At 41.1% G+C, this 24074-nt stretch overlaps 2 protein-coding genes across 2 annotated transcripts in view; both read right to left on the bottom strand.

Moving 5' to 3' along the window:
* Positions 1 to 5759, bottom strand: part of LOC311098793 (lysine-specific demethylase 4A-like) — a 30288-nt gene extending 24529 nt beyond the window's left edge. Inside the window, exons 1-5 of the mRNA XM_084139362.1 lie at positions 5638 to 5759; positions 1279 to 1435; positions 990 to 1165; positions 543 to 657; positions 52 to 245 (exon numbers count right to left, since the gene is read on the bottom strand). Coding sequence (XP_083995488.1) covers positions 52 to 245; positions 543 to 657; positions 990 to 1165; positions 1279 to 1419 — 626 coding nt within the window. The 5' untranslated portion in view covers positions 1420 to 1435; positions 5638 to 5759. The remainder of the gene's footprint in view (positions 1 to 51; positions 246 to 542; positions 658 to 989; positions 1166 to 1278; positions 1436 to 5637) is intronic.
* An 11901-nt stretch (positions 5760 to 17660) lies between these two features.
* LOC311150675 (protein ABHD8-like) lies at positions 17661 to 23298 on the bottom strand (the record flags this gene model as incomplete). Its single annotated transcript, XM_084188179.1, has 4 exons — positions 17661 to 17876; positions 18141 to 18357; positions 21908 to 22078; positions 22517 to 23298. The coding sequence occupies 4 exons, from the start codon at positions 23296 to 23298 to the stop codon at positions 17661 to 17663; spliced, it is 1386 nt and encodes a 461-aa protein (XP_084044305.1).
* Between the last annotated feature and the right edge of the window lie 776 nt (positions 23299 to 24074).

Genomic DNA, 24074 nt, shown 5'->3' with positions numbered 1-24074 from the left:
ACACACAACTACCGGTAAATCTATTATGTGAGTAATAGTGTAGTTAGTTACCAGGACTTGGGCGCTCCAAAGTGGAGGTAGTTGATGCTGTAGAGGTCCATGTCCTCGGTGTGCCAGGCGAAGGTGGTCTTCCACATGCCAAAGTACAGGTAGGGCGTGTTCACCCCCTCGATGGTTATACCACTCTCGTGCTCCACCGTGTCCAGGATGGTGTTCAGTTTGCCGATGTTCCAATCTGTCACATCCTGGAGAGAAAGATAGAATAATGTAACTCTTGTCGCTGGAGATTTAGCATCATCATCGATGCATTGAAACAAAACCATTGCAGCCTTGTAGATTTGTTGTGAATTAAAATTGTGGGTGCAACACATGACTGAGAGAAACACTTACAAGTAATCTACACAACCGTCCGTCTACACAACCACAAAACACCTCACTCTCATCAGCCAACATCCTTATAACTAGGAACAATAACAACATGTCAACATTGTAAACACCATAGAATATTAAAAACAACACAGAGGGGATTCGTTATTACTCACAGGGTCATAGAGAGTTCCGTTCACATCGGCCCCGTAGATGGGCGGGTTAAAGGTCACGTTCTTCCAGTACTTCCTCTCCAGTTCCTCAAAGTCGGCATAGCGAGGACTGCAGAACCTATGATGGGGAAAAAATAAACAGGGCCAATCGGTACTGCTGATTAGAAATGATCAAGTTTTTTAATGAGTGCCTGTAAAGCCACAGCCTGTCAAAATCTAGAGAAACAATAATTAATAATACTTACATGATCATACAAACCCCAACTTTCAACCATGTTATTAACTTTTGTAGCTGTATAATTTCCTCAATCATATAGCATGTCCACAGAGTGGCTTTCCCAATCACAGACCAATTCACAAAGTCTTCATACAAGAGGAAACAGAATTGCTTATTCATACACTATGTTTAGTATGTTACAGATGTTACAGTGTTGGTGCAGTCAGACTCACTTGTCGCTGTTGGTCGTCTTGCGGAACTCTCGGACGGTCATGGGCTTCTTCTGGATGTTGTACTGGGTGAACAGACCTGACTGGCCCGTCACGACCTGCTGGATGGGAGCTGGGATCACCAAGTCATCTATATCGTCATAGGACTTCCTGGGTTTCCAATCCTTCGGTGGCACGATCTATAAAAACATAACATTTTAGTACCACAAAGTTACAGTTCTGAAAGCAGGTATAGGTAATACAAATCAGAAAAGAATCTTCACAAGGCAGAAGGGGTTGTGTCGTTGCTTACTTTAGCCAGACCAGCTTTGTGTGCTCCCTGGGACTCCATGTATGCGATATAGCGGCTGAAGTTCTGAAACTCCTCAGCAGTGGGGTGAAAGGTCATGATCCCTTTGGAGCTGGGAGTCTGCGGCCCCGAATCGGACGCCATCCTAAATAGAATGGCCCTGCAGATCCGAATTCAACAAGATTCAATATCACAAGAATAGCGACAGTTTAACAACAGTAGTCCGTGAGCATGCATGCTATTGATAATACTAAGGATGTCCGTTGGGGAAGAAAAAATTATAATAATCAGTGGTGACTGGGTGGCCAGGTGGTAGCAAAACATGTGTGATGCATAATATTGCCAAAATGCTGGTTGATGACCCAGTCACAGCCCACTGTTAGGCTACTGAGTGTTTACAATGTGTTGGTTGGTTGTAAATAGCTATGTAAACAACAGGATAAAATAATTCGGTCGAAGTTGATTTAGTCCTTTGTCTCATGCATGTACCCATAGAGATCCTATTAAATTACTAGAAGGGCTATGTCATAATCCCTCAAAGTTCCAGAATGGGGTGAAAATGGCAGCCATATTGGTCAGGGAAAAATCGAAACCAGTATAATTGGAATGAATGGCAGTAGAGGCATAATCCTGATTTTACTTATGCAGGAAAATAAAAGGCATGTGATATCAAAAATTGTGTAATAGAATTATTGTCAATCCAAAATATTGTCATATAATTATAAATACAGTTTATACAGGTTTTATACCAATTTTCTGTATAATAGCCTCTAAAATATATGTAAACAGACATTTTTGTTTTCTTGGAATGCTGTGTAAAGGAAATTTTACTTTGTGCATCTTGTCTTTGGTGTCATAAACAATCCTTGGTTCCTGCCTGTGCCTGATAAGGATATGAGAGGGGGTCGTTATGACCTCCTCCTTTAGACTAGTTGGCAGAACGCCCAGAATATGTTATTTAAGTTAAGATAGGAGACGGTGCCAGACATGCCGGAACCAACCCTATGAACTATGACTATGTAACGTGTCTGTAACCAGCATATAAGGGAACTAAACGGGACTGCCCCGTTAGAGCTCCTGACAGACGTTCACTATGCTGCATTACGTTTGTTGGAACCTCTCCAGCGCACTGACAATAAACAATGATTCATTTAATATTGACTTTGAGTGTCCCTGTGTAAGAATTTCCACGACAGCTGTTTGTGCTATTATATGATACGATATCAGTACTTGTTGTCATAAGTCCTATCATCAACTGATTTCAGCCAGTGTATGGCTGTGGATTGACTGAATTGTTTGAATGGAATGTTGGCATATTGTCAGTTAATTTGAAAAATATATGGAATAACGCCTGTAAAACTGTCTTGCTAGCTAGCTAACAAACATACATTGCAGATATATTCTTAAAACGCCCACACCAGTAGAAATCCACTTTTGAGGTGAAAGACGATGTCCAGAGCTTACCCACGTTGCACAACAATGTCAGTCAATAAGTCATAGTTTTAGTCAAAGTATGATATATTTGGGCTTGAAGTGACAAAACCGAACTGCCCTCTTCGTGCAAATTCGTGCCAATGATGTGACTTTTCCTATTAAATGACGTGTAAATAATTTTGTCTCTGTTTCATTTATGGGATGGGTTTCATTTGAATGGTACCACCCACAAGCATGGCATTGTTTATTAATCAGAAAGACCTGCAAAATTCACATGTCGTGACTGAGCTGAGCAATATAATAGATAATCTTTGGCTACAGCAAAGATGGTGAATAATTAAGTCATAATGCCAGAGAAGCCGGTGTTTGATGGATATACTGGCACGGGTGTGGTTAGGCCCTCGACTTCGTCTCGGGCCGGCAAACGGAAGTTTACATACACTTAGGTTGGAGTCATTAAAACTCATTTTTCAACCACTCCACAAATTTCTTGTTAACAAACTATAGTTAAGCAAGTCGGTTAGGACATCTACTTTGTGCATGACACAAGTCATTTTTCCAAAGATTGTTTACAGAGAGATTATTTCACAATTCCAGTGGGTCAGAAGTTTACATACACTAAGTTGACTGTTCCTTTAAACAGCTTGGAAAATTCCAGAAAATGATGTCATGGCTTTAGAAGCTTCTGATAGGCTAATTGACATAATTTGAGTCAATTGGAGGTGTACCTGTGGATGTATTTCAAGGCCTACCTTCAAACTCAGTGCCTCTTTGCTTGACATCATGGGAAAATCTAAAAGAAATCAGCCAAGACCTCAGAAAAATAATTGTAGACCTCCACAAGTCTGGTTCATCATTGGGAGCAATTTCCAAACGCCTGAAGGTACCACGTTCATCTGTACAAACAATAGTACGCAAGTATAAACACCTTGGGACCACGCAGCCGCCATACCGCTCAGGAAGGAGACACGTTCTGTCTCCTAGAGATGAACGTACTTTGGTGCGAAAAGTGCAAATCAATCCCAGAACAACAGCAAAGGACATTGTGAAGATGCTGGAGGAAACAGGTACAAAAGTATATATATCCACAGTAAAACGAGTCCTATATCGACATAACCTGAAAGGCCGCTCAGCAAGGAAGAAGCCACTTCTCCAAAACCGCCATAAAAAAGCCAGACTACGGTTTGCAACTGCACATGGGGACATAGATCGTACTTTTTGGAGAAATGTCCTCTGGTCTGATGAAACAAAAATAGAACTGTTTGGCCATAATGACCATCGTTATGTTTGGAGGAAAAAGGGGCAACATCTCAAGACATCAGTCAGGAAGTTAAAGCTTGGTCGCAAATGGGTCTTCCAAATGGACAATGACCACAAGCATACTTCCAAAGTTGTGGCAAAATGGCTTAAGGACAACAAAGTCAAGGTATTGGAGTGGCCATCACAAAGCCCTGACCTCAATCCTATAGAAAATGTGTGGCCAGAACTGAAAAAGTGTGTGCGAGCAAGGAGGCCTACAAACCTGACTCAGTTACGCCAGCTCTGTCAGGAGAAATGGGCCAAAATTCACCCAACTTATTGTGGGAAGGTTGCGGAAGGCTACCCGAAACGTTTGACCCAAGTTAAACAATTTAAAGGCATTGCTACCGAATACTAATTGCGTGTATGTAAACTTCTGAACCACTGGGAATGTGATGAAAGAAATAAAAGCTTAAATAAATAATTCTCTCTACTATTATACTGACATTCCACATTCTTAAAATAAAGTGGTGATCCTAACTGACCAAAGACAGGGAATTTTTACTAAGATTAAATGTCAGGAATTGTGAAAAACTGAGTTTAAATGTATTTGGCTAATGTGTATGTACATTCCTGAATATGTATTAGCAGCCTGTGTCAGTCTTTGAGCTGGACCAATTATTTATTTAAACTAGATGACTAACAGGGTGCGCTGTTTTGACACCACCGTGCCTCCATCTTGGCACTCCCCCACCATTGTAAAATATTATTTGGAAGCTATAGAAATGCATTTATAAAAGTCTACATTTATTTTTGCCACGTTTATTCTATTAGAGCTAAAAAATAAAATAATAATACAAATATATAAAAACATTTTTCTTAAAGTATACTTTTTTAGAAAGTACTAATGTTACTATCCCCACCACAACAACAAAAATACATGTAATTTTATCCTTATCCTTAAATGAAATACTGTAGAAGTCCATTTATTCCTATGGAGGACTGCTTTTCTGAGGAGTGCCTATATGGCTGACCGGTGGCTACAAAGCCTCTCATTAGCCAATACACAGCATCAGCAATCCAGCAATCCTAAACGAGAATTCACGCTATAGGACTGGAATTACTCAGGCAACTTCCTCTGAGGTGGGCCTTTAAAAATCATTATTTTACACAATATCTCATCACAGCACTGGCCAACCATAGTTGCCCAACTCCCTGACCAAAATGGCGGACAATTATCCCATCATAAGAAGGTTCATGTACATTCTAGTATTCTAATTCCTAATTCCTAATTCTATGCATGTACCAACCTACCTACCAGACCAAAACAAAAGCAGCAACCTGATTGGTCAAGAGCAGCGTCTCTTAAAGTCATGTTCGGCCTACCCTGAAGTGTAGCTAGTTAGCGGCTAACAGCTTAGAGCAAATGTTCTAGCCTAATGTTATGCGTACCATAAACAAGATAAATAATAACACGTCAATAAGAAATCTGATTTTATGCTAACTAAATATCTCGCTAATAATACATAGAAAATAGCTAAGTTAGCTAACTAGTAAGCCAGCTAACTAGTAAGCCATCTTATTGCTAACGTCTGCTAACTAGCTAGCCATTGCAATTTTCAACGACGTGTTCATGATGAACAAGCCACATATGGCGTTAAATTACAACTTTAAAACAAGATAACTTACCAACAATGTTAAATAACTTCAACCGATAATTCTTGGGCAGTTGTTGTCTTGTTATTGATAGTAATTCCGGTTTTACCCCGAAGAGAAGGACTTGTCCTCCATTACTACCAGTACGCAAGCGCACGCTCAGATGTTTACCACCATACGCATAGGTTCAGACGTAGCTAGCAAGCCAATCAGTGAACGAGTTTGACGACGTGCAAAATCAGCCAATATGTTTTCCAAATAAATACGATTATTACCACTAAACAAATATATAAGAGACAGGGTTAAACAACGACATTATCGTTGGTTGATGCATGGTGGCATCTGAGGTGAAAAGGCTCGTCTCTTGAATGAACACTAACCGTATTCTAAAACGGTATGATACGAATACAGTAATTAGCCTAACCTAACGTAGCAGACGTAAAATAAACATCTGAAACCTGATCGGCTACATACTGAGGTGCGTTCAGTTCGCTTAAACGTTTGCTACGTTGCGGAACGGTTTGTACTGAACGACACGTTCCCCCAAAACGTTCTTGAACAGACTTGCTCCCGTTTGGTGGGTGTGGCTTGAAGCAACTAGTGACATTTTTAAAGGGCATTGGCCGTGCTGACAGCGTTCCCAGAGAGGAAGAGTAATGCCAAAGATTTTTATAACTCAACCAAGATAGACCACAGCCCGTCGTTTCAAATGGGAACAAATGAGTCATAGTGGGCAGAACAAGCAAGGAGGTGGGCAGAGCCAAGCACGAGCTAGCGAGATCCTATTGGCGCGTTCTAGCATGTATTTGCATATTTCCGTTAGGGAACCCCTACGCTGTGAAGTACGTGTGTTCAATAACTCAATTGGCCTTTGCACTACTTCTAAACAACGTAATTTTTTAAAAACCTTTGGCAAAGGGTAAAGTCTACAAAACTTAGTCCACTCTGTTTGTAACAGATTGTAGTTTTGGTAACAGAAAACTGTATTGAGATAAAATGTTTCATAGATGAGAAAATTAGCAGAATGTCAGCCAAAATCCATATTATTCCATCTTCTCCCAATGCCGGCCAGGGCTTCCATACCATATTTGGTAGTGAGTGGAAACGCCAAGTGGATGCTTCACATTTATACATCCAGTGAAATATCTGTCTCATTGTTCTATCTGTGGTAATGCAGTGTTCAAAACAACTGGGAGTTCAGAACTCAGAAATCTCCAACTGGGAACTCGGGGAAAAACAAGGTCAAATCATGACGTCAGTAATGTTCAGATCGAAAAGAGCTCTAGAAAGAGGCCAGAGTTCCCGATTTGGAATTCAGAGTTGGATGACCGTTCAAATCGATTTTTCCCAGTTGGAGCTGTTTTTTTCCCCCGAGTTCCCGGTTGTTTTGAATGCACTGAAGTCAGAAGTATGAGATTTCCGAGTTCCCAGTTGTTTTGAGCGCGGCAAGAGGCCTAACTCGGTAGAAGATTTGTCTCCCTGCAGCAGGTGGCGGTTTTTCGTTGTTTCACCAACCAAGCAAGGAGTTTTTGTGTGGAGGTCAATGAGAGTGTTGAATTTGGTCAACAACAAAAAATGTAAGCCTTATTTGCTACGTGAGGTTTATTTAATTGAATATAATTTTTGGAATGATTAAGTTGTTGCTAGTGTACTGATATAAGTAGGACATGTGACATCCCGGGAACTTTGAGAAAAAACACGTTATATCGGAGTTGTCTTGAGATGGCTATGCATATTCATGGCATGAAGCTAGCATCATAGCATCTCTCTCGATTGAATACAGGCGGTTGACGTCAACAACCCTCATCGAATATTCAAAAAGGGATTACAATAATGAGATGTATCCACCAATCCAAAGAAAGGATAGGCGGGAGCTAGACAGCCCGTTGTGCCGCTTTGTGGACAACGACTCCCATTGTTAGGGCGGAGAGACATGTATCTTGTTAGTATATCCATCATCATTGGCGTTCCCCAACCCACAAACCAACCCCTCCTTTTTAAAATGGTTGTTCAGTACAGCACAAGGGGCCAGGGCGTTCAGAACGTTTTTACGTTCTAGAATGTTCAATTGAACGGAAATGGTGCTGTACTTAACAACCAGTTGAAAAACGGGGAGAGGTTGGGTAGGGGAACACTGTCAGCATGGCCACTGCCCTTTAAACACGTCACTCATTACTTCAAGCCACACCCACCAAACAGGAACAAACGCACCTCAGTCTGTTCAAGAATGTACAAGACCGTTTTGGGGAAATGTCTCATTCAGTACAGACCGTTCCGCAACTTAGCAAACATTCAAGCGAATTGAACGCACCTCTGTTGTTCACACACATATCTGCCCTCTCCTTGGCTAGAATGGTCCCACCTGATCTTGTCTCCTCCCGACTGCCTTCCATTTTTGAAGACATTTATTTTCACTGTTAGAGCGGCCTCTATCTGGCATTGAGCTATAATAAGAACTAGAGACTGCCTCCAAGACGGCTGACCATTGCTCTCAATGTAATCTACTCATGGTTGCATACGCCAATTTGTGGGCGCTGACATCTTGCTAGTTCCGGTTTCCAGAGCCCATTAGTACATGTGCACTAGCACTGGAGCCCAGCCAAACCCAACTTGAGCCCAAGTGTGCAGGAGCGGGGACTTGCATTCAAGCACAAGCTAGACCAGGTTCATGGATCTTGATTGGTGGGGAGGGGGAAATCTGCAGGCAGACACACCACCACACAACCCTGACACAACCACTGGAAACATGAGGGTAAAAAAATTGTGTCTGCAAGGAAATTATTCAGGACTAAGAGGACTGTGCGCTAGCTAGCTCTATATGTGACTAATTTCAGTAAACTATGTCGCGTGTCACTACTTCACAGGAAAGGCATTTGAACATAAACATTTTTTTACAAATCATAATGCGTTTTTTGGCAGAAATGCCTTCTGGAACATGTGAACTTTCATGTGCCTTAACAACAAACTTGTATGCCATCTGTAAATATGAATAGAGTGTCTGCTAAATGACTAAAAATGTAAATATAAAATGAATAAAATTGTTAAATTACGAGCCTAGTTGGTTTAGCAACGGAAAAAGACAGGAACCTTCCCGCTAGCCATGATTGGCTGAGATAATGGATGGGCTGGAAATGCCGAGAGATGAGTTCGGATTGGTCTGCCATGTAGCACGCTTCTGTCTATAACATGAGCTGATCAGCATGTGTAGGTAATCCTTTCTAAAGCAGCTTTTTTGAAAGATATCACAAAGAACTGCAAAAATGTTGCTAAGGCTCTCCACTTTCTGGAGGACCGAGTTTTGAAATCAGTGGAATGCCCGGTGGAAGCAGAGTATGATAGCTAAGGAGCTGGAGAAAGCTCAGGCGTTTGATTACAAATGCGGAGGGAGTCGAAAAGAGAACACAGAAGGCTGTTGTATAAAACACCTGACTCTGGATTACATCTTCAAACTAAGGGCAACCATGGCATCCGTGACAGAGAGGGAGAAGTGTTCATCCATGTATACAGGTAAGAGAGTCTAGCTAGCTACATTTTCAGATATTATACATTCCTAATTTTGTCAGAAAGTTGTTTTCATTGCAAGTTAAAGAGTACTGTTAGCTAGCTAGCTAACGTTAGCTGGCTGGCTGGCTCGCCAGCTAACGTTACGTGTATGATATAGCAGCCTAATGTTAGCTAGCTAGCTAACATTGAACATAGTTGGTTAGCTTTAGCTACCTGTAGATTCATGCAGGGTAGTAACATTATGAGTTGGGATTATGGTTCATTGTTTAGCTAGCTAGCTACATGTCTAAACAAAAGACTCCACTATGTAAGTAACCATTTCACTGTACCATTTACACCTTCTGTATCCTGTGCATGTGACAAATAAACATATATTTTATTTGATATAGTGTGTGTTTACCAGAGACGGTAATGTGAAGAACAACATGACCTGCACCAAAGTCAAATTAGGATATAACGTTAGGCCAACAAGAGAGTGTCCAAGTAAAAAAAATATCTGGTAAATGCCCTGCTTTTATTTTGTCACACTCACAACCATAAGCTATTTTCAGTAATTAGCATGCCATTAACTTGTAAATAATGATCTTGTCGTGAGTTTATTTTCCTTTAGTAATGAATAGAAATTAGCTAAAGTTAAGATGTTGTCAGCTATATGATATGGTCATTATTTGAACTGGCTAGCCAGCTAATGTAACGTTAGCTAGCTTGCTAACAAGCTAGAAATTAACCAAAACATTGTTTCAAAATGTGCTTTTAGTTGCCTGGATTGACATATACTAAATTAATTTTTAAACGGATGAGTTTATTGGTGTTAAAATACACAATAATGCTATCTTGGACAACTAGGCTGCTGATGTCATGCAGCCTGTCGTTTTTGTGTTTATACTTTTTCATAACGGCAACAAGAAGTTTGATGTCGGACGACAATAGAATGTTCATGATGTCACTGCGAAAACTGTATACGGACATTTCGAAAGACGTAGTATAAACCAGCCTTTAGTCTTGAAATCATTGGTTGTTTAGTACACTACCGTACTCACTGTTTAGCACTTCGCCTCACATGTGAATCCTTAAAGAGATGTGTGGGGCTAAGGCTTAAGATTGTGTGAACCATGCTGGATGGGTGTAGACAAAGAGCTCTCCTGTAGGTGTACCAAAACATTCAAGATTTTCTCAGAAGTGGGGTTACAAGTTCATCAATTTTCAAAGCAGAATTACTTTCCCATTGTTCCTCAACTGTAGTGTATGATATACCATTTTCTAGTCTCTACTTTTATCCAATGTAAAAAACACCATTTACAATTTTACTACATAAGACCAAATCGAGCCGGTCGGTCACATATGTGCACTTCAGGAGACAGTTGTATGATATTTTCTGTTTAACACAACACAATCACACATCCATGACTTGACACAGCCATAGCTTGGTAACATCAGGTGTACTCTGGGAACTGTAGGCCTCTTAGTTCAGAAAATCACAAAGGTGTTTTTGATTTTGTTTCATTTTTTAGTTGTTGAAGACTGATCACACCAAATCAGAAAGACAACAGTTCATCAGACTTTGGTGTAGGCTACAGTACGTTCTGACTTGGATCCCCTTCCCGGTGGCTCAAGTTTGTTTTTTAGATCATAATACATTCCCTTAACCTGAAACTAAAGCATGTAGAAAATGTAAATGTATTCTCACTAAAGGATAAAGTGATTGAGATATTAATGGGAAACTTACAAGACACTAAATAATACATTTTCTTTCATTCACCCTAACTGACATAAGTCTAACTCTTGCGATTTCTATATCAACAGAGTTGATTGGAATTTGTTTCAATACAGCTCATGCAAATTAAAACAGTAGACAGTAAAAACAGTATCACAAAATAAAAAACAAAACACCCTAAAAGCATTCATATTTGATCAATACTCTAGATATTGAGGGCCACTGTATTTGTATTTGTATTTATTATGGATCCCCAAGGCAGCAGCTACTCTCCCTGGGGTCCAGCAAAATTAAGGCAGTTATACGTTTTAAAAACATTACAATACATTCAGAACAGATTTCACAACATATTAAGCGTGCCCTCAGGCCTCTACTCTACTACCACATATCTATAACACAAAATCCATGTGTACATGTGTGTATAGTGTGAATGTTATTGTGTGTTTGTATGCATGGGTCTATGTTTGTGTTGCTTCACAGTCCACGCTGTTCCATAAGGTGTATTTTTATCTGTTTTTTAAATCAAATTTTACTGCTGGCATGAGTTACTTGATGTGGAATAGAGTTCCATGTAGTCATGGCTCTATGTAGTACTGTGCGCCTCCCATAGTCTGTTCTTGACTTGGGGACTGTGAAGAGACCGCTGGTGGCATGTCTTGTGGGGTATGCATGGGTGTCCGAGCTGTGTGCCAGTAGTTCTGTGTGCCAGTAGTTCAGACAGCTCGGTTCATTCAACATGACAATACCTCTCACAAAAGTAGTGATGAAGTCAATCTCTCCTCCACTTTGAGCCAGGAGAGATTGACATTCATATTATTAATGTTAGCTCTCTGTGTACATCCAAGGGCCAGCCGTGCTGCCCTGTTCTGAGCCAATTGAAATATTTAGGATTAACTTATTCCTTGCTACCCATTCTGAAACTAACTGCAGCTCTTTGTTAAGTGTTGCTGTCATTTCAGTCGCTGTGGTAGCTGACGTGTATAGTGTTGAGTCATCCGCATACATAGACACACTGGCTTTACTCAACTATAATAATAATAATAATAATATGCCATTTAGCAGACGCTTTTATCCAAAGCGACTTACAGTCGTGCGTGCATACATTTTTGTGTATGGGTGGTCCCGGGGATCGAACCCACTACCTTGGCGTTACAAGCGCCGTGCTCTACCAGCTGAGCTACAGAGGACCACAACTATGATCGATAATGTCAAAAGCCACACTGAAGTCTAACAAAACAGCCCCCACAATCTTTTTATCATCCATTTCTCTTAGCCAATCATCAGTCATTTGTGTAAGTGCTGTGCTTGTTGAATGTCCTTCCCTATAAGCGTGCTGAAAGTCTGTTGTTTACTGTAAAATAGCATTTTATCTGGTCAAACACAATTTTTTCAAAAAGTTTACTAAGGGTTGGTAACAGGCTGATTGGGCTATTTGAGCCAGTTAAGGGCACTTTACTATTCTTAAGTAGGGGAATAACTTTTGCTTCCCTCCAGGACTGAGGACACACACTTTCTAGTAGGCTTAAATTGAAGATATGGCAAATAGGAGTGGCAATATCGTCCACTATTATCCTCAGTCATTTTCCATCCAAGTTGTCAAACCCTGGTGGCTTGTCATTGTTGATCGACAATAATACTTTTTTCACCTCTTCCACACTTACTTTACGGAATTCAAAATTACAGTGCTTGTCTTTCATAATTTGGTCAGATATACTTGGATGTATAGTGTCAGCGTTTGTTGCTGGCATGTCATGCCTAAGTTTGCTAATCTTGCCAATGAAAAAAATCATTAAAGTAGTTGGCAATATCAGTGGGCTTTGTGATGAAGGAGCCATCTGATTCAATGAATGATGGAGCAGAGTTTGCCTTTTTGCCCAACATTTCATTTAAGGTGCTCCAAAGCTTTTTACTATCATTCTTTATGTCATTTATCTTTGTTTCATAGTGTAGTTTCTTCTTCTTTTTATTCAGTTTAGTCACATGATTTCTCAATTTGCACTATGTTTGCCAATCGGTTGTACAGCCAGACCTATTTGCCATCTATTTTGCCTCATCCCTCTCATCCCTCTCAACCATACCATTTTTCAATTCCTTATCAATCCACAGGGATTTAACAGTTTTTACAGTCATTTTCTTAATGGGTGCATGCTTATTAGTAACTGGGATAAGCAATTTCATAAATGTGTCAAGTGCAGCATCTGGTTGCTCGTCATTACACACCACAGACCAACAAATATTCTTCACATCAACAACATAGGAATCACTACAGAACTTAATGTATGACTTCTTATACACAATATTAGGCCCAGCCTTTAGAACTTGTTTTATTGTGATCACTACATCCGATGGATTTGGATACTGCTTTCAAACAAATTTCTGAACATTAGTAATGATCAATACATGTTGATGATTTCATTCCTGTACTGTTTGTAATTACCCTGGTAGGTTGATTGATAACCTGAACCAGGATGCAGGCGCTAGTTACAGTTTGAAGCTTTCTCTTGAGTGGGCAGCCTGATGAAAGTCAGTCAATATTTAAATCACCCAGAAAGTATACATCTCTGTTGATATCACATACATTATCAAGCATTTCACACATGTTATCCAGATACTGACTGTATAGCAGCTTCCCACCAGAATGGGCTTTAGGTGAGGCAGGTGAACCTGTAGCCATATTACTTCAACAGTATTAACATGAGATCCTCTCTAAGCTTTACATAAATGTGGTTCTGAATATAGACCGCAACACCGCCCCCATTGGCATTTCTGTCTTTTCTGTAAATGTTATAACCTTGTATTGCTACCACTGTATCATCAAAGGTATTATCACTGTATCATCAAAGGTATTATCTAAGTGAGTTTCAGAGATTGTCAGTGTCACGCCCTGGCTCTGGGGACTCTTATATGTTGAGCCAGGGTGTGTAGGGTCTATGTTTTGTGTTCTATGTTCAGTTTCTAGTTCATGTGTTTTCTAGGTTGGCCGGGGTGGTTCTCAATCAGAGGCAACGAGAATCAGCTGTTGCTTGTTGTCTCTGATTGGGAACCATACTTAGGCAGCCTGTTGTGCACTTGTGTTTTGTGGGATCTTGTTCCGTGTTGGTTTGTGTTCATGACCGAGGACTTCACGTTTCGTTTTGTTATTTGTTACATTGTGAAAAGTACTCATTAAAAGAGATGTACGCATATCACGCGGCGCCTTGGTCCACTCATTATGACGAGCGTGACAGTCAGAATATGAATGTCATCTGTTACTAGCAAATTATTGATTTCATGAACCTTGTTTCTTAAGCTACATATGTTCACGTGGGCTATTTTTAACACTTTTCTGGGATGCTTGATTATTTTTCTTGCTTTACTGGGAAGCTTAGCAGAGGTAGACATACTCTGGGTTATTTTTATTAGTGCAGGGTGAGCTGCACACAGTGGACTTCCTACTAGGACACACCACCTCAGTGCTAACAGTATTACTCTGGTTCATAGGCATTTGATTACTGCATACAAAAGCTATAGGATCAGCAGAGGCATTCCGGGCAGTAAGAGGGACATAAATTAGGTTATATACATTGTGTCTTCCAATGCCTCTAGGATAATGTACATTTGCTGAATCATTATGACAACTCAGCGACACAATGGTAGGGATTAAATGAGCTGGACTTGGGTCATTGATAAGTCATTGTCTCAACGCAGCCTTATAATGCTTTGAAAGGATCCAGGAACCCAAATTATTTGGGTGGATCCCATCCTCCTTATAATACAAGCTTTTTTTCCAGAAGGTATCAACATTTTAAATAAATGTTACACCCACAGAGCTGCAATAGTCTCGTAGCCAGTTATGGAGGGCTAAAAGTCTGCTGAACCGTTCAAAGCCATAATTTAGGGAGGGCAGAAGGCCAGATATTATGTGGCGTTTGTTGGTGTCAAGTAGAGACCCAATCAGTTCTTTAAAATCCACCTCAGCTGTTCTGAGCTGCCCTTCATAATGTAATTTGACCTCACATGAACCATGACAGTATCAGCCCCCGGTGACTGACTCACAGCCTCGGGAAGCAACCTGGTGATATCCTGAACTTTTGCCCCAGGAAAACACAAAGTCTTTGCCCCAGGTACAGATATAAGCCTCACCATCGAACTCCCTGTACATACTAGTGACAACTGCTAACCAGAAGAGTATTGTCCTCACTAAAGTGCCTGTGAGAGGAAGCTACTAGACTATTGAGACGCAGCCCCAGTGCGTGTCCTCAAGGTGAGGTGTTGAATGTGGCCCCCAGGGGTCGGCGGGATGCGAAGGGAGAGAAGTCCTTGTAGGCAAACATGATGACGTCGCTCGGTTTTCATAGTAACCGGAACTGCAAGAAGTCGGCCATCATGGCGTGGAGATCCGGGTGCTGCCGTAAGTACGAGGCATGTTCCGCCTTCAACTCCTCCTGTAACACCATGTGTACCTTGGGGTATCTGGTCAATATAATGGATAATCTGTGGTTAACGTCCAAAAGCGGAAGTTGCGTCACAGGCTCTCTTTCCAAAACGGGATCATCCGGTCTTTGGGGACTCGGCAGAGGCGACAGTTGCCTAAACAGAGGTGACCCCCCCAGGCCTCATGGCCAGAAATGTACACTCAAACAATCATGGTTACTTGTAAAATTGCCCTCATTCATTCGTTCATACATTCATTCACAGAAGAACAAAAACAACCATATAATACAAACATTTGTTTTAATTCATGCCATGAAAGGCACATTCATACACTCAATTGAACAGTTCGATATATCATAATTGTATATGCACCTACATTCAGGCAGTGCATGAGTTCTGATGGCCATGAATAAATGCATCAATGACATTTACACATTTTGAACCACAAATTATAGCACACTGGATAGGAACACTGACCGATTTTTATACATTTAGCGGAGGAAGCAAATGTGCGTGCACCTTGCAGTCCATATAGCTGTCGGATTAATCTATACAGTGCATAAGCAGACATTGCATCAGAAGCACTTCATGGTATTGGACAGTCCACGTTAAACTAATTTGTTCCTCAACCTATTTGTTTCCATTACTTAATAGTACATTATCTTAGTCTACAGTTCATAACTCACCTTTTCTCTGTTGAAATTGCATAATCTTCTTGCATCTTTTCTCAGAATAATGCATATGCAATAAACAGTGTGTAGCAGTCGGAGAGACCGAACCATAAAATGCATTACTGTGCTTCATACTTCTTAATCACAGATTAATCACACACTCTCATTATGAGACACGAAAACATTCACAAATGAGCACCTGATAACGTTATGTTTAGCTTATTATCACGGATGACCTTTGACATTGCAAGCAGTAAGCACATACAGATTGACTGGAGGGCAGTGGAGGAAAATGCTTTGCTACACTATCTTGTAGACGGAAGAACAACATCATTCTAAATGGTGTTACATCAAATTCTGAGGCAAAATGGGTTGAACTTGCAAGATTGGAAGTTTAATAACTGGCATCAGTATGGATAAATAATAGTTATGGAATACTTTTACATAATTTCGATTACTGCCTATCACTAAAGCTTTGGTCCAACTTCTTCTCTGTCCATAATGCCCCTTAGATTATACTCTCAGAGGACACGGGAGGTTTTTGGATTTGTAGTATGTAGTCAAGAAAATTCTCGAATATCTTAAAAGCCTATTCATGCAACAACTTCAAATGCATATGCAAGTGTAGACACATACAGTAATCATAGGTTTCTAAATGCATAATATTGGACAACACCGCAAATGGTTCTTAAGGCAAAATACTCCACTCCATGTTGTGCATAGATGAATCATTATGTTTAAAAAGCGAACCAATACCCTAAACTTCAAGCGTGAGTTAATGCACAAAGTTGACAGATACTGACTGTAACTGACAGATACTTAGCTTGCTCAAGGATATGTTTTAACAGCTTTACTTTGGCGTGATGATATTTTATGAGGTTATTGAAATTGTATGATCAATTTGTTTAGGTGTATGTCTTTATTATGCCTGTAACATACTTTATGTGATTACTTATTGCATGTTTATTTGCCATAACAATTACCAATCCATTCACCACTACTTCCATCCAGTCAACACTTTAGTCTATAACCTGCTTAATTGGGGATGATCATTATGAGGATGACCTCATGCAAACTGGATCGCCATGTATCATAAACGATCTTACTCCCATAACACACCACAGTCACCCATTGGCTAGCATTATCTGGATAGTTTCTCAGTTATCCTATTTAGTTAATGATTCCCTTGAAGAGAATCCATCATATGGACCCAGTCTTATAAGATCCTTATTTAACTTTCAACTGATGACAGGAGGACACCAATCAGCAGTGATCTATTATTCACAAGATGATGGAAGATAGATAGTAAGGCAATCCACACACCATTTAATAGTCATGCCCTTCTCACTTTGGTTGACAATGGCCCACTCACCAACCAAGTTTGGTACTTCAGAGCATTACGAATGGATATTGTGTTTTAAAAACATTATCTGGACCCGAGGTCTGTCTGATTACAAACACCACATGATGGAGCACAGACAGCTGTCAAAGGGAAAACAGAAACACCCATCTCTGTCGTTGTAATAGATTCCGCCTCTCTTCTTTCCATCATTTCCTGTCTTCTTCTTTCTACAGTCCCATTCAAATGCCAACTCTAGCTTGGCGCACCAGTTGCCTCCCCTCCACTTCCACAACAAACTCTGGCCCTGTTAATAACAGCTCTCAGCCTGCGAGCAGCCCTAAGACCACGTGCCACCTGCCAAAGACAGGCCCTCGGATTGGGTTTGCTCATGTAAAATGAAACTCCTTACTGGTTATTTTTCCATGGGCTTGTTTGGTTTTGGTGTCTGAACGACAATGCCATTGACCGTAACAGTCTTGTCAGCATCAGTCTTAGCGGCGTCCTTTTTGGACATGTCGGGCTCCCATAGGAAAAACTCGTGCAGGAGGGTGTTGACTGTGTCAGGGCACTCCATCATCACCATATGACTGCCCTCCTCGATGACTTTCAGGAACGCAAAGAGAAGGATCTGAAATGAAAAGGATAATAGTTACAATCAAGATATAAAACAGTGGTACAGATTATTTTGACCATTTCAATATAATATTAGTCATTGAAGATGACAGGCGTGTGATATGATAGGGACTGTTCATAATTCATATCATAATTAAATAAAATGTATCTTTCATAGAACATAAAATGCAATTGATATAATTTATCTTTCATTCATGAGTAGTAGAGCTTCTTAACTAAATTCACATGGATTGGTATTCATAAATGTATGTCTCTTTACCTCTGCCATGCGTTGGTCCTCATCCATGGGCACAAACTTGTCGTACATGCCGTGCACCAACAGGATGGGCACAGTAAGCTCAGCATGGTACACCTCGTCCCCCTCGGGCCAGTACTGCCCACTCATCATGGCTCGCAACACAAATGGATTCACGTTGAAGGCATTGCCCTGCTTCAGCAGCTGCTTCTCTTTGGCTCCCTGACGGGCAAACCCAGCCCTGAACATGTTGGAAAAAGAGGTCAGACTCATAGCCATTTTGTATAATTGTTTTTACCCTTATTTTACAAGGAAAGTTGACTAAGAACACATTCTCATTTACAGCAACGACCTGGGGAATATTTACAGGGGAGAGGAGGGGGGATGAATGAGCCAATTGGAAGCCATCAGTATTATCTGATATTCAAAATGATGTGTTAAATTCCCCTTACTTTGTGTATGCAGTAGTAGTTAAGCATTGACAGTGTACAGCAGGTGTCCCCAATTACATTCAGCCGTGGGACGATTTTTCCTTGGATGGTCAGGGAGCCAGAACATAGTTATAAATAATTTGTGCACTACAAAAAATTTACCGCAAGAATCCCAAACAGATATAGTCTTTGACAAAAACAGAATCATTTCAAACCTTGATTACATTGGGATACGATCACATATGCCTCTCAAGACTGCGCACGTACAAAAATATTGAGTTTTATAAACTTGGCGCATACCATACATACGCATGTTTCCGTTATAAATCAAACCGGTCCTAAAACTGTGCACGCGTGAACAAGCATTAAAACTCAGCCTGAAAAACGCCCATCATTCACCATTTATGGTGACAATAATACCCTTATTTGCTGTATACTTTGGAAGTATTCGAGTTAGGCTGAGGCAGTTTTCTAAAGGAAATAGCAATAGCGAACTTGATCAAATGTCTTTGTAGATGATGGCATAATGTTGAACTTTTGCAGTGACATTTGCTGTAGGCCTAGGCTATCCGACAGACAAAAAGTTTATGAAAGACAACAACAATTGCACATTTCTGTGGACCTGTAAACAGACGGTTTGAATTTAATAGGGCCTACTGTTTTGCATTTACTTTTTCTGCCTTAATTCTGAAACATTGTCTACTTACAGTGGTAGCCATACACACTTCAATGCAAAATATCAACTGTTAAATTCTACTGTATGTTATAAACTACGCTTCCTTTCTGATGCATAGAGCAAAATACTTGAAATAATAGCGTATCTAATAAGCCCAATTACATGAGAGATGCGCATGGTAATTTGTTGTAGGCTATGGCTACTTTGGGAATATGAACCCATCATGGCCAGAAAAGGTGAAGAATAAATTCTGCAATGGTTATGAAAAGATGGATTATGTGTATAAATGCAATATTGTCTACTCGAGAAATTTGAAATGACAGTCCTCAGACTCAGAAGTAACCTACAACCCTCTGTTCCACCGTTAATAAATTGCGCTCCGGATTGGATGGCATAGAGCAAAATACTTCCAGTACCTTATCTACAGTGCCTTGCAAAAGTATTCATCCCCCTTGGCGTTTTTCCTATTTTTTTGCATTACAACCTGTAATTTAAATGGATTTTTATTTGGATGTCATGTAATGGACATACACAAAATAGTCCAAATTGGTGAAGTGAAATGAAAAAAAGAACTTGTTTCAGAAAATTCTAAAAAATAAATAACGGAAAAGTGGTGCGTGCATATGTATTTACCCCCTTTGCTATGAAGCCCCTAAATAAGATCTGGTGCAACCAATTACCTTCAGAAGTCACATAATTAGTTAAATAAAGTCCACCTGTGTGAAATCTAAGTGTCACATGATCTCAGTATATATACACCTGTTCTGAAAGTTCCCAGAGTCTGAAACACCACTGAGCAAGGGGCACCAATGAGCTCTCCAAACAGGTCAGGGACAAAGTTGTGGAGAAGTACAGATCAGGGTTGGGTTATGAAAAAATATCAGAAACTTTGAACATCCCAAAGCACCATTAAATCCATTATTAAAAAATTGAAAGAATATGTCACCACAACAAACCTGCCAAGAGAGGGCCGCCCACCAAAACTCACGGACCAGGCAAGGAGGGCATTAATCGGAGAGGCAACAAAGAGACCAAAGATAACCCTGAAGGAGCTGCAAAGCTCCACAGCGGAGATTGGCTTTACGGAAGAGTGGCCAGAAAAAAGCCATTGCTTAAAGAAAAAAATAAGCAAACACATTTGGTGTTTGCCAAAAGGCATGTGGGAGACTCCCCAGACATATAGAAGAAGGTACTCTGGTCAGATGAGACTAAAATTGAGCTTTTTGGCCATCAAGGAAAACACTATGTCTGGCGCAAACCCAACACCTCTCATCACCCCGAGATCACCATCCCCACAGTTAAGCATGGTGGTGGCAGCATCATGCTATGGGGATGTTTTTCATCAGCAGGGACTGGGAAACTGGTCAGAATTGAAGGAATGATGGATGGCGCTAAATACAGGGAAATTATTGAGGGAAACCTGTTTCAGTCTTCCAGAGATTTGAGACTGGGACGGAGGTTCACCTTCCAGCAGGACAATGACCCTAAGCATACTGCTAAAGCAACACTTGAGTGGGTAAGGGGAAACATTTAAATGTCTTGGAATGGCCTAGTCAAAGCCCAGACCTCAATCCAATTGAGAATCTGTGGTATGACTTAAAGATTGCTGTACAACAGCGGAACCCATCCAACTTGAAAGAGCTGGAGCAGTTTTGCCTTGAAGAATGTGCAAAAATCCCAGTGGCTAGATGTGCCAAGCTTATAGAGACATACCCCAAGAGACTTGCAGCTGTAATTGCTGTAAAAGGTGGCTCTACAAAGTATTGACTTTGGGGGGGGGGACAAACCCCCCCAAAAAAACATTTTAATTCCAGATTGTAAGGCAACAAAATAGGAAAAATGCCAAGGGGGGTGAATACTTTCGCAAGCCACTGTATCTACTACTGTGAAGTGGGTCCAATTAAATGAGAGATGGGACGAATGGTATCCTTGTTGTAGGCCTATGCTACCTCATGAGTATGAAATCATCACAGAAAAGGTGAGGAATTTATTATGCAATGATCATGGAAATGAAATAAATAATAGCCTAGGAAATAGAGGCCTATTTTTTTATTATTATAAAATGCAAAGATAAACTAAATCACATTTCTCTCTTCTCACTAACAGCAAATTATTGCATCTTGTTATTAACCTGTTTATGAATAAGCCGTCCATCATATCCCCCATTTGCACAAAATACTAATCTACTTTCCTGCTTGCAATGCAATACTTCAACCATTAGAAACTGTGCGTACGCATGGTCTAAAGTTTGAGGGAAGGTGAGCACATTTGCACATTAAGGTAAGTTTTTATAAATGCCAACTTTTGCTTGAAAACTGGCGTACAAATGTTTTGCGGTCTATTTTGTACGCACGGTTTATAAATGAGGCCCCTGGTTATTACAGTCTTTTATGTCCAACAACAATGTTTTTTATTTTTTATTTATTTTTTTTGCTCCGAAATCTTGGAGGGCCAAATAAAATCCCTTGTGGGCAGCCAACTATTCGGGAACCCTAGTGTAAAGTATACTTTCTGTATGAAGAGTTTCTTGATTTTGTTTTGTCTACAGCGATAGGTTGTTGTTCTATTTGTTAAGCGATGTGTTGTTATTTTGTCTACAAAATGTTGTTTTGTCTAGCAATGTGTTGTTGTTTTGTCTGCACTGCAATAGTTTTGTCTACAAAGAGATGGGATGATTTACTTACTTGAGAAAGCTCCAGGCCAGACAGGGGGAGAGGCAGTGCAGCACACAGGAAGGCAGCTGGAAGATTGAACAGAGGCTGGGCTCCAGAGCTGTGGGCCCCCCTCCATTGATCATCACCACCTTGTGAACCTGGTCTGGATACTCATGGGCCAGGAAGGTACAGAACGATACCCTGAAAAGGGATATAATCAAACACGTGAAAATAACGTCTTGGGAACCTGCTTTCTGATTGGTCCATTCATCATCACATCGTCATAACCCTGCTCTCTGATGGGTCCTTCACCATGACATCAAATAACCTAATCTCTGATTGGTCACTTCATTGTGACATCATCATAACCCTGCTCTGATTGATCCCTTCATCATGACATCACCATAACACTGCTCTCTGATTGGTCCCTTCATCATGACATCATCATAACCCTGCTCTCTGATCGGTTTGTCTTCTTCAGACATCGTCAGGGCCAGTTTATGGTGTGTTTCAGGGCATGTTCAAATACTGTAATTAATTTACTATCACGATATTCCTTCTGTTAACTGACCTAAGACATAAGATGATACTTGGTAATCAATTGACCATTAGTTTTAACAGAGAAGCAAGCATACTGACCCATAGGAGTGCCCGATTAGGATGTTGCGTTTACGGGCGTATTTCTTGAAGATGGCGCGCATGTCCTCGGCCAGGGCGTAGAAGGTGTAGGCCGCCGCGATGTGGGGTGCTGTGCTGGCCCCGTGGCCCGCCATGTCAGGGGCGATGACCTCATACCCCAGCCGCGAGAAGAAGTCCAGCTGGCTGCCCCAGATGTCCAGCGAGCCGCCTACCCCGTGCACGAAAAAGAGCGCCACGTCCGAGTGCGTCCCCTTGCAGCTGGAGATCTCCCTCTCCGAGTCAATCATCAATGTGCGCTTGGGCTTGCGGTGGCGCCGGCGAGGAGGTGCCGCAGGTTTCTGCTCTCCGACCATGGGTAGGGGAGGCGTGGGTTCAGGGGAGGTGGTCACTTCCTTATAGTCGGCCAGTTCCACCTCCACGGTGCTGCAGGGCTCTAGGTCTCCATCCTGGCACTGGAGGATCTGCGAGTGCAGCACGTCACCCAGGTTCTCAATGACTAGCTGGCCGTTGCGGTAGACAGTGATCTTGCGCTTGCAGTGCACACTGCTGCTGTTGCTGTTTCCACTGCCCTTCACCTGCTCTGGCTCCTTTACCTGGTCCTCCTCCGTCACCACCGGTGACTGGCGCTCAGGGATGATGTGGCGAACCCTTAGGACTCTCCCGGGCTTCACCTCCACAAACTCAAAGGCGTCAGCTGGCTCGGAGGACTCGACGGGCATCACCAGGCTGGTAGCCTTCCCAGTCAGACAGCACAGGATCCCGTCTGTAATGCTGGTCAGCATGGTGCCTGCCTGCAGAGACACACACCCATGAGGAATGTCAATGAGCAATCTAAACAAAACCAACACAACGTGATTACTTATGCTTGAAAAAATACTGGATAGGTAAGTACTGTGGTAAGAACATGAGGTAACATAAAGGTTATGAGTGTTTTGTATGCATAATATTGTGAATAACATCGTTATTTCATGTAATTCAAATACAACACAGTCCCCATTTCTGTCTGAGTGCGACAAAGTCTTGGAGTTTACAACAAACATAATATAAGAACAAAACAGTAAAAAGCAACCAGGAGTGGTGCTGTGAGTTCCATGTTCTCCCCATACGTCAAAACACATAATAGGAAGGATCTGGTAGGCTTAACACACAACAAAGATCAACAGACAACAAAGATTTTTGAGCTAAAAGATCCCACTGGCTCTCACCACAACAATTCACTGCACAAAAAACGACAAAAACAGTACTTTGAACCTGACATTTGCTCCATGATAAACACCCTAGGGTTTCTCAATCATTAAGCTTTCAATTAAAAAACTCACCGGCTTACATGACCAGTTTAACATTGGGTTCAAAGTAAGTCCATAGACAACAGTAAAACAATACCCGTTTCGTACTCAGTTTCAGTGTGGAGAAGCAGAATCAATTGACATACTGACCTAGACGCAAACTAAGAATAGACACGGCTCTTCCAAAATGGCCCCTGGCCCCTAGAGTATACATAGAATGTCAGCAATGGCACAGCGGGGTTCATGCCAACTGCTCAATCTATGTATCCCAT

Source organism: Coregonus lavaretus (genome assembly GCF_964263955.1).
Source record: "Coregonus lavaretus genome assembly, chromosome: 23".
In the NCBI taxonomy this organism is placed as follows: domain Eukaryota; kingdom Metazoa; phylum Chordata; class Actinopteri; order Salmoniformes; family Salmonidae; genus Coregonus; species Coregonus lavaretus.
This window is presented reverse-complemented; position numbering and strand designations above follow the sequence as displayed.